At 34.9% G+C, this 12,183-nt stretch overlaps 1 protein-coding gene across 5 annotated transcripts in view; it reads right to left on the bottom strand.

Annotated features, from left to right (window-relative positions):
- Nucleotides 1-12,183, bottom strand: part of LOC142436721 (thyrotropin-releasing hormone-degrading ectoenzyme-like) — a 353,287-nt gene that overhangs the window by 121,766 nt on the left and 219,338 nt on the right. For all 5 annotated transcript variants that reach the window (XM_075540204.1, XM_075540202.1, XM_075540205.1 and 2 more), the window contains 3 exons: nucleotides 11,049-11,137; nucleotides 4,376-4,509; nucleotides 4,217-4,272 (listed from right to left, as the gene is read on the bottom strand). In XM_075540204.1, the coding sequence (XP_075396319.1) occupies nucleotides 4,217-4,272; nucleotides 4,376-4,509; nucleotides 11,049-11,137 (279 nt within the window). The remainder of the gene's footprint in view (nucleotides 1-4,216; nucleotides 4,273-4,375; nucleotides 4,510-11,048; nucleotides 11,138-12,183) is intronic.

Genomic DNA, 12,183 nt, shown 5'->3' with positions numbered 1-12,183 from the left:
TAATGCTTCACTTGTCTTCTTGAGCGAGCCTATAAAACTTTCAAGTCAGCTTTTACTTTGTCTTTAATTTTTCCATTTGCTTTAGTTGCTCTATGATCAATAAATAGCAAGGTTCAGAGTCCCTTCTGACATCTACTTTGATGTCTTCTATCTTTCCTGTCTTTTTAATGACCTTTTGCTCCCTTCATCTATGATGCTCATGATGTCATCCCAGAATCATCTAGTCTTTTATCATTAATGATCAGGCAATGCTGCAAGGCTATTATTGAGATATTCTCTAAATTCAGGTGGGATATACTCACCTGAATACTCTTATATTTTTATCCTACTAGACTTGTTCTCACCTTTTTCAGTTTCAATTTGAACTTGCACAATAGCAATTGATGGTCTGTTCCATAGTTTGCCTTGTTCTAATTCTGGATAAGGATACGGAGCTTCCCTATCTGCCTTTCCACACATTGAGGAGATTTGATTCTTGGGTGTTACATCCATGTGGCTTTGTTTACAACTACATATGTTAAAATGAAGGTATCTCATGATCATTTTAAAAATTCATAATTATTGCTCTAATAACATTTGCATATTCCCTGGTGAATTTTAATAAATGAGAATAAAATGGTTTGTTTCAAGTGTTTAAGACTTCCAAAATTAAAATGGAAAGCAATGTTCTGACTCAGTCAACAAGGAATATAAATTAGGGGATATATTTCTAATAATATTCTAACAGACAGACAAAGGTTATAAATATTTTAAATATTACATTTAAAATTAACATGTTAATGTGAATGAGTGAAAAATATTCACATATTTTCCATTTTCTTTTGCTCTCTGTCTTTAAAATATCACTACTTGTTTTCTCATAAGCATTCTAAAACTTTCAGAATACGAGAAGGTACCCACTAAAGGGAAAAAATAAATGGAATTATTTTTTCAAAACTATAAATTTAAAATTTTTAAATAAAACAACCTTTATCGCCTTCAAAGTACTCTCCATTACCCTTAACACATTTGTCATATTTGTGATTCCATTCTTGGAAACATTAAAAGTCATCTGTTCGGATGGCTGACAGTACCTCCCTCATTATTTTCTTCACCTTCTGTGTCGTCAAATTGCTGTCCTTTCATGTCCCTCTGGATTCACGGACATAAAAAGAAGGTGCACAGAGTGAGGTCAGGTGAGTTAAGATGCATGGGGCCAGAGGGGCATGCTGTTTTTTCACCCCAAATTGGCACACTGAGATGGCTACCTAAGCAGGTGCATTGTTGTGGTGGCAGAACCAGAGTCCCATCTGCCACAAATAAGGTCTTTTTTGTGGCACAGTTACTCTATCATTTCAGAACCTCTAAATAGAAAGCTTGATTAATAATCTGACCTGGTGGAAGGAACTCCAAGTGGATTATGAGTCAACATTTTTGTCTTTTTGAGATGTCGACGGATGTCTAGAATGAGTTTTATCATCAATCGGCATTTTACCTTTCTTGAAATAAGAAAAGCATTCATACACTTGAGTTTCTGAAGCATATTTTCCAGGCAGGAAATAAAATTTCACAACTGCATCCTGTTCTCTTAAATTGGCCAAAAGAAAAACTGATTTCCAGTGATATTACTTCTACAAAAAAAAAAAAATTCACTGAGACCAGAAAGAACTTTCCCAGGTGACGCCACTGGGTGCGCTAAGAGCAAGTTACTCACCTACCAAGAAAAATGCATAGTGTGAAAGTTATGCCCAGTGGGGCTTTTTTCTCCATTTGGGGGGCGGGGGTTCCCCCTCTTTATAGAAATGTCTTTTTAAAGTCCTTCAGTTATCTAAAGTAAACTTCCCTTTTATTAAAATAAATGGCATTGCTGTTGAAGTGTAGACTCTTGTCCTTTTTAACAGTATGGGTTCGACCGTCCTACAAGTTGGATGCACACACGTGCCCTGTTAATTGCCAGCAGCGTTACGTGGTCAGGTTCAACGACTTCTCTGATCCTCAGCTTCCTTATTTATAAAACAGTAACAGGATCATTCGACATATAAAAAACAAACTTTTGAAAGGCAAGGATGTTACTTTGAGGACTAAGGTGCCATGGTCTTTTCAATTACCTCACACGCATGTGACCATGATAAGTTGGACACTGAATAAGGAAGACTGAAGAAGAGTCAACACATTTGAATCATGGTGCTGGCAAGAAAATATTGAGAATACAATGCATGTGAAGTGAATAAACCAATCTGTCTCAGAAGATGGGCAGCCATAATGCTGCTTGAACTTCATCTCATTTACTATGGGCATGATGGAGACCCGCCCCTAGAAAGGAATAGCACACTTGGTAAAGCAGAGGAGCAGAGACAAAGACGTCTTGACGCTGTGGTGCAACAATAGGATTGGACATAAGAACAGAGGGGGTGCGCGGCACGGGACTGGCATGTTGTGTCCTGTTTTACATGGGGTAACTGTACGTCAGAACAGACATAAGGGCACCGACAGCAGCAACAACCAATCCTACATATTTCATAAGGCTTTATCAATTATTCATTAAATGAATAACTGTACACAGATTTGTGTCTGGTGCCTTTTAAGTTTCAGGTAATTGTTAGTTCATGATATAAGTTTTCTTCTAGCTACTTTAACTTTCTGTGGTAATCTATTGCACTACTTGCTTGTCTTGATTTTCTCTGGGTGAAATATTGGAGTAAGTGTATGCTCATTGACTTTCTGGATTTTTTGGAACTTCTATGTCGACTTAATCTTTCCACTGTATCTAAAACATACTTTAAAGTCTTTACATCATACTTTCAAGCAAAAAATACCTCTTAATCATTATTTTCACACATCGGTATCTAAGGAGATCCTCTCAATCTCTATTATTTCTAAATGTTTGCCCAATAAGTTGATGCTGTAATATGGAATAATTCTTAATTACCTGGTTGTAAGCAAAAAATGCTTCTAATTAAACAACTGTTTTGAATAAATACAACTGTATTAGACATTTTATTGCTGCTAAATGATCCTTAGTCTTAGCATTCTGTGAGCAGCTATTTTTGAACCTGAAGTTCCACCCAAAATGAGGCTCTGACATCAAGTAACAGAAAATATTGATACTGGTTCTTGGCTTCTTTAACAAGGAAACAGCAAAGGCCAGATATAAATTTCTTTTAAAAGAACCACTGAAAGTCCTTTACCTTTTTTTAAATGAGGTTTTCCTTATATATATTATTATTTATTTAATGAGTGCTGTTTTCTGAAACCTGATTCCAAGCTTTGATTTTGCCTCTATCAAAGTAATTATCTGGGATCGATATTTAGCCTCATTGGTTTTGATTAAATACAAAGCTCTAGGGAACTATATGCTTTTTAACATGCAGAAGAAAGTTGCTATGTGATGGGATGTGCACACTGTGAAAGCAGTTTAATGCCCCGTTATGAGACAGTGCCTAATGCACGAGACATCTCTAGGTGGTTTTCACAGTATCATAGGAGAATTAACATAACGAATAATGACAAACACTTAAGTTAAGAGAACCACTGTGTCCTAATCTGTAGCTTGTAAAATCAAATTAGTAAATTAAAATTTGCATGTGAAGCAGTACAAACAATTCAGAACTGAGCTGTTTTACTAGTTCGTCTCCAAACTGAATAAATCACTTGGGTTTATTTTCAAATTATTTAATTTAAATAATTTTATTTAATTATGCAAAGCATAATTTACTTTAATAGTATAACAAATTATGAAAAATATCAATGAAAATGCTACTATAAGATTGTTATGACTCTTTTCTTGAGATGTTTAATCTGCATTTTTAATCAAAATTTGGAACTACCTGTTTCTGAAAGCAATAGCTTTTCATAATGCACCACATTTTAAAAAGATATACTAATCTATGTAAGAGAAAAAAACTGCTAACACTGAAAAGTGTAGTCTATCAAACATTAAATATGGTGCAATGGCCATTTTGTAGAGTTAATTAGTGAAATGGTGAAGCAATTATTAATCTCCAGAGTGGTCAATCGAATTTTCAGTAGAAATTGATCAAGCTTCTTCTGACTCAGAAACACCCTATGGCTAACTATTGATCAAGATTATATGATTATAATTCATATCCCACCCCCAGAGCACATGAAACAAATTATTTCAAAAGATTACTCAAAACATACACGCGATTGAGTTTAATAGAGAAAGTCTCACTAGTGTGAGTCTTGATTGGGTAGTTGCATAGGAAAACACACCTACCTGGCTAGGCTGAAGGCATCGTCGATCAAACCTGCTCGGTTACTGACTGAGAGAACCTATGAGGCCAACCAGAAAAATATTGTCCTGGTTAGAAATTTAGAATTAAAATCCAGGGTTCACATCTGAAAACGGATCTTAAAGAGAAAATCCAGAATTTACCTCATGGTTCCTTATTAACTGTTCGATTAATAATCTCCAATTCCTTAGGTCATAGTTGACCCTAAAGTATCCGGTTTGATTGATGTTCCCCAACAACCAGCTTCCTTTGCCCAGAGAAGTGATCCTGTGGTGCTCTACAAACAGCATGTTTTTCAGAATTAAATAGATTTAGATGTTAATGATATATAAAGTATATTTTCTTAATACCAAGTGTAAAGTTACTAATAATTATTATTGCTCAATTAAAAGCTAATCTTTCACGTAATCATTTGCATCTAGGATATACTAGTAAATGTTTAGTAGGTTATAACTAGCCTCTATTCCTGATAAAATCCCTATCCCCTACACATAATTGTTTTTTCAACATACATGTGACCTAACATGTACTTGTGTCTGTGTGACATAGACTATATATGCATATAGTATGATTAGAATGAAGGGAAAAGTTTTGAGAACTACATTCTCTTAACGCGTTCAGTAAGAAAGTTATTAAAACAATCGAGCTCATTTATTTCAGAGTCATGGGTGTTCCTTGCCTCTTCCTTGTGCTTTCTTGGAAATACTATAAATAACAGATGATGCAGCATCATCAATAACGCCGGAAAAAGAAACTGCATTTACTTAAGACTCTAATATTTCTACACATAATTAAAAACAAAGATAATAAATTCTGCTTATTGGAATCGCCTTGGAGAATAGTAACTTGATTATATTAGCCAGGTAATTCAATTAAAGAAAGCGAGCTGGTAAAAACAATCTTATAACTTCTTACACATTTAACTCCTTCAAATATGGTACATATGGAGAATGCTATTCATTTTCAATTGTTTCCTTATTTATTTACAAACCATAGGTCACAATTCCAATGATTTTGTACTTCATTGTGGATGCTTTCAGACCTTGTGTGTCCTAGAACCTGCATACTCTTTAAATAAAATATTTTTAATCTTTGTGCATAAATGTAAGGAAATATATGTAAGTGTACACGTATACATGTATAAAACCACTGCCATGGAGTCAGTTCTAACTCACAGTGACCCTATCGGGAAGAACGGAACTGCTGCTCTGGTTATGAGGTCAGCTAGCCTCATCTTTCTCTGAAGGAACAGCTGGCTAGTTTGAACCAGCTTGCAGTCCAAATGCTTAGCTTGCTATGCCACCGTTTACTATAGCATGTGTTCATGTTCTCTATCTACAAAGCCTCCAGGATTCAGCAGAGCTTATGCTAAAACAGTGTCTCATGCCCAAGGGAAAAATAAACCATTTCCATGATAGCTCACACCAGAAAATGTATCACAGAGACCATGTGCAGCCCATTGGAGTCAGCTTCAGTCCATTGTCAATGTTTTTACATCTCAGACTCCAAATCAGGTTTTCCTATTATTTCCCCAAGGACGCATTCAAACATATAGTTTTTGAATGGAATCTCTTTACATAGAGTCCATCAGAAAATAATTCTACTACCACAAAAGGTATCGTGGACAAAAGTGGTCATTAATTGCTCAAAACTGGAATGAAGTGGAAGATTTAGTCCAAACATGCCAGCAAGATGAAAAGGCACCTATTACAGTCCACTAAAATATAATCCCAAACTATTGAAAAAAATCTAATATTTAATGTTTCAAAGCACTGTACTTTGGCCACATTTATATGTAGTACCCGTGCAAACGAGGTTCAGACAGTTGTAATTCAATTGTCCAACACAGCTGAAAATAGTCCATCTCAGGTCTTCCACCATCTAGGCTTCTTTCTAGTCTGGTCTATGCTCCTGACACAACGTGGTATAGTGCTTTTACTATCATAAAATACACATTTTCACATTCCTTCTCTCTTTTTAATTTGAAAGGAGAAATATGACAGTTAAAATAAACTAGAATAGGGGCAAGAAAGTCATGCCCGACTATACATCTATATACATAAATGTTTAAACTTCGATAGCATATTCCTTTTTTAAAACCACTTTACCTATAACCTGATGGACAAACAATGGCCTATAAGGTCCCTTTCAATGCTACAATTCAATGGAAAAGAAATGGTATACATTCTCTTAGGCTGACAATTGATCTCTAGTTTAATAGTGGTATGCAAAAGGAAAAGTCTATCAAGTTCTATTTTAGAGTATGAATGATTTTCTCTACCTATGAGACTTTATAATCTCCTTTTCTTCAAAACTTCAATGTTTATCCACACAATTGCTATAAAGAAGCTTTAGAATATCATCCCCATTTTATGGATGCAATGATGACAAGAGATATAGTTAACAAGAAAATGTGGCAAGTATAAAAAATAAAATTGAAACATTAAGAATACTGTTTCTGTTGATCAACTTTGACTTTATTTTCATGCATCTGTAAGTTCACAATGATCTATTCCTTATAAAATATTAAAATCATGTCTGAATTCACAGAATAAATTGGATCTCCCCACTCCTTAAGTAGTCACTTTATAGGTGATAATATTTAAAATTCAAGCCTCATATCTGATCATATAATTTAGGGTTTTACAGGTTTCAAATTGTCATGATTTATAATTATTAAATATAATTTAAAAGTTATTTCATGCTCATCTTTTATATAAATCTCATGTGATATAATTGGCTCTTGTTTTTAAATCAATTTTATTCAAAAATTTAAATCTATACTCAAATTAAAATAATATGTATGTATAAATGATAAAAGCAATTCTTACCCCTTTTATGTAGTCTGGTCAGTAAAAAAGAAGGAAAGGAAATAAAAGGCAGCCATCTCCTGCTTTTAAGTTTGCCATTATTAAACTGATAACTAAAACCTGAAGGTTATTACTGTTCGTGAATATTTTTATGTCTCTGGTATAAGTGAAATCTGTAGAGAAATAATCCCTGGCAAGATATAGTAATACATTCTTAAATACCTTTTCAGTTCTTGTTAATTATATCCCTAAAATATTCTTCAAATTAACTAATGGCAAGCAATGAATTTTAAAGTGTTCTTTTTCCATGGCCTCGTGATGTACAGTGCATGATGAGAACCATAAAAAATTATGGAAGCTATATTTTGAGGGTCGGTAATAATAATTAAAATTTCTATTTGGAATGTTCCCAAAATGACACAAGTCTTAGGCCATATCAAAACACAGAGCAGTTAATACTTTAAAATATTTTAGTTCTTATCATTCATTTACCACCACCACACACCCAACACACACCCAACACACACACCCAACACACACACCCCAGGACCAAAAGAAGAAGGTGATATATTCTTTACAAACTTGGCTGGCTGCAGATGAGAAGAAATGTCAACCAGGATAACAAAACTGGAAATACACAATAAACTCTGTGATAACTTAGGTGGACTTCCTCCCTAAACTTGTAAGAGAATTAAATGAGATAATGTTCTGTAGCTCTTTAAGAGTCACTGGCATACACCCAATGACAAAGTGTTACATAACTAAGAGATCGCCCAGACAGCCTAACAAAACTTTACAATTTTATCCACGGTAAATAAGGGTGTGCTCATGAGAGAAGTATTAAAAATAACAGAAGAAAATCACAGCCCTAGACCTAGCTCTTTACCTAATTTGCCAACGGACTTGATCCAAGTTACCATCAAATTGTAATAAACTCATTTAGAAGATGGGGATTAAAATCATATTGCTTCTAAGGGCTTCTGAGTCTCAAGTAAGCCAATGCTGAAGGCAAAGGTGAGAGCACTTCAGCACTAGTTTAGTGTTTACTGACCTTTCAGAGCCAGTGTCTACTTTATTCTGACTGTGTTCTTTCCTAAAATGTAACTGAATGTATTGCCTTCCACTCTTGGGTAAGCAAATATCCAGTAAATATGCAAGCTATTACATTTATAATGCCTAGATTGTTGGTATTTTCTCAGTGAAAATGAAAGAGAGAAAAAATTTTGGCTGTTTCTAATAACTTAAAAATTGACTTAATACTTTAGGTAGCGTTTTATGTCATCTTTAGAAATAATTATATATTTATCCAAAGGGCTTCAAAAATTTAACTCTCAAGAAAATATGATGATGATAATCAAATTTAAACTTTATAATTAACTATGGCCTTGTGTGAATATATGTGAAATAAAATCTTTACTGATCATGAAAAATTACAAAACATTGATCTGGTTGTTGTCATTAAAATTTGGCATTTTTTTACATGTGTTTATAACAATTGACCAATGCGTTTTTCTCCCTGGCTTAATGCAGATACTTTTCATGTACATTAGTTGTTTGTTTTGAATAAAATAGGAGATAACATATAAAAGAAGTTGAGGTTAACCAATCTTTTCTTTTTACCTAATTATAGTGTGGTGTCAGGTTTTTACTAGGCCTCATCGAAGTTCAGGACTTCAAGAGAAGATGGTGCATAGGTAAAATGACACTGAAAAAGGCAAACTAGAAAGATGACTTTTATTTTTAGCTTCACTGGGAATCGGTCACCCCAATTTGTGCATTTATAAAGCATTTATAAGGCCTTCAAGTGACATGTGGAAAACTTACTTGCTATTGAGTAAACACTTGACGGTATTGAGCAACCTTAAGTATTAAGTGTTACCATGTTCATGTCAAATAGAGAACACTGCTGGGATTGAAACAAAAGGACACCTTACACTCTGATATGTGTGCAGTGCCTGACTGTGGGGTGGGGATGTGCCACTCACAATACCCCCTTCATAAATAGCATCCCCTAGAGTTTTAAAGCGTATACCTGTGCAGTTGTTCATAGCAGTTCTTCATATTAACATTGGTGATATTTAAGGCAAACATGTTGAAAGAATGGACTGTCATTATCCTGATTAATAACTCAAGATGAAGCAATCTCTCAAGTACAACCTGTATTGGTCAAGGGAAGGCTTATGGTCTTCCCAAAAAGGAGAAAGTAAAGGATAAAGAGGAAATACCTTCTCCAGCAGGTTTCCAGTAAGAACAGACTCCCTATAGCCCTCACCTTCTAAGCTGAGTGTTTAGGCTGATTCAAATATATAATCAGTAAGTACTTCTACATTTCTTTAACTTTCTCATTTCCACTCTACATTTCAAAGGGATATGTCGTAGTTTATTTCTGAAGATTATTATGTCTCATGTTTCTAAGAAATGTATGGAGGGATGGCATAATTCAAATCGTTGGACAATTACAACTCCCTAGTTTCATTCACCATGTAATAACATATTATGTATTCAAGTAAAGGTGCTTCATGGGGATAAAAGAGAATTATAAAGGAAAATAAGATAGTAAGTGTGAATTCAGAATCACGAAATAAACGCTAACTCAAAGCAATTAAAAGAACAAATTGTAATGAGTTATTTTAAAGGAGAAGAAACCAATAAATGTTACAGTCAGCATTTCAATGTACCACCACATTACATGTGAATGTCTTATATACAATAAACGTGAATGGAATTGTAACTCTTTATAATATGCAGTTTCATATTAAAATTACATTAACACGAAATTATGAGTAACCTTCACCCCTGGGAATTACAAGTGTTTATGTTTCTGATAGTCAGATTACATTCTGGATTCAGTACATTTTGCCTATATGTAGCCATGCATCTATTTTGAGTACTTAACTGTGCCATGTATGAAATGAAACAAACATTTGTTTATTTACTTAAAACAAAAGATATATGCTCAAAATGATGTTTATAGCATAAAGAATTAAAATACACTAACAGCATTGGTGAAAGCAGCAAGGGGAAAAAGGTAGAAAAATGTGACCTTCTTAGTGCCACTGAAGTGTTAATAGAAGATGATCATCGCCTTTTCTCCAACTCGCTGGGAAGCGGAGCAAAAGGAACCCTCATGTGGACCCTGCTGTCCATGAAGGACTTAGAAGGGACTCAAGTACTCTTCTGTGAGTGATTGCAAATAGGCCCCTCTCCTGTTTGGCGCCATTTACACAGACAATAAGGAGCCCTGGTGGTGCTGGGGTCAAAGAGCAACAGCTGCTAACTAAGCGTCCCTGGTTCAGTCTCACAGCTCCTCTGCGGGTGAAAGAGGACACCGGTGTCCTGTGCGTGCAGGTACAGCCTGGGACACCCTAAGGGGCAGTGCTCCCGTGTCCGAGGACTGCTGGGAGTTGGAATCTATTTGATAGCACTGGGTCTGTGGGTAGAAAGACAATGAACTGGCTCTTCTCCCTGCACCTTGAGGTTTGACCCCCAAAGGGTGCACTTTGAGGACAACTCTAATCCTCTCCCTTCAAATCCAATAATTATAATTATCTAATCCCATGAAGGATATTGCTTCTCTGGTCTCTAAAAGAGATAGTCTGAAAATGCAAAGACAGTGGAATGGGATTAAAACTGTTGCCTCAGTTTCAGTTTGTGAGACACTGCTCTAATGGGAGTTCTGCTTACATTTTAATTAAATGTGTGATTATGAAATTATACAGTTTAAAACAGCTACGATGAGATCTACAAAAGCATTTAAATGTTTTCTCTTCACCATGAAAGGAACGAATAAACAAGAATTATATAGGCAGGGTGAAATTGGATGAGTCAGAAATTATACCGAAGAGATCCTCTTATGCTTTCTTATCTTGTAGAGGTGATTATCATTCTTCCATCTTCTCTTTCTAGTTTGTCTTTATGCACATTTTTATAACCCCAGAAACCAGAGGTTAAGTTGCTGAACAATTATCTGAAACCAATTGTCCACAGGGGAGAATATATATCTTACCTGATTTGTTAGACACCCAAATAATTGCTTCTGAAGACACATGGCTTCTATTTCCTACCACAATGGTTAATGGAATCTGCCACAGGTAGCTGCAAAATAGAAGAGTAGCTTTAAAAATACAAATTGGTGTTCATTTGAAAAACATGCATCTTCAGAGGGATTTTTATTAATGCTTTTTAGGGAAGCTACCAAAAACAACAATAAAAAAAGCACTCAGACATCAAAGTAGATTCTAATTCATTGTTTCTATCTCACCAAGAAGACTGTGCACTCAGAAGTTTTCTGTCAATGTAGAAGAGATCTCCTAATAATATACTTTGCCAAAAAAACCCAAAATGTTTGCATTAGGAGTTAAAAGTGGCTAAATACTACAGTATATATTGATTTGAATCTTAAAATAATTCATTTCTATTGTTTTAATATTAAACACTAGTGATTTTATGTATTCACATTTCACCAATTTCTCCTTATTTATTTTATAACTGTTCAGAGAGATATTTTATTATATTTCCATAAGGTTAATATGGCACACATAAGGTGATTCAGGCAAAGAGAATAAAACAAGACTGACAAGATCCCCCTAAAATCCATATAAACACAATGCACCCGACAGGGCACACCTAATGTCCTGCTGATTTAAATGAAATTTCCAAATGGATTGGCCAAGCACCACCGATACTTAATGTTCAAATGTGGGTCAGAGTTATAAAAGAGAAACATTTGATAAGGTTTGCCTTTTATAGTAATAAAAATCAAGGCCTATATGTTTACATAAAGTATCTATTTAATCTGAAAGGCTAACCAGTTAATGATAGATGATTTTACATTGCGTTCAAGCATTATATTTTATTTTCTTGAAATATAACCTGATTCCTTCAACTAATCATTGTGCTATTGCTAAACAGCTGGACGTTCAAAGCTAAGAACTGTCCCACGGGAGGAAAGTGGGGCAATCAGCAACTGTACACGTTTACAGGGTCAGTAACCCTATGCAGGGTCATGACGAGTCAGAATGGACTTGCTGACGTGGGCCTGTCTTGTTGTTTTAGTTTGCTTTTATCATTGTGTCATTGGCAAGACTTCACAACAAGCGAGCAATGAGTATTAAAGTCATATATTTTGTTTGTGATATAAG

This window comes from Tenrec ecaudatus, unplaced genomic scaffold (assembly GCF_050624435.1).
Source record: "Tenrec ecaudatus isolate mTenEca1 unplaced genomic scaffold, mTenEca1.hap1 Scaffold_549, whole genome shotgun sequence".
Lineage (NCBI taxonomy): Eukaryota > Metazoa > Chordata > Mammalia > Afrosoricida > Tenrecidae > Tenrec > Tenrec ecaudatus.
The sequence above is the reverse complement of the archived record's forward strand: the minus strand, read 5'-3'. Positions and strand labels throughout refer to the sequence as shown.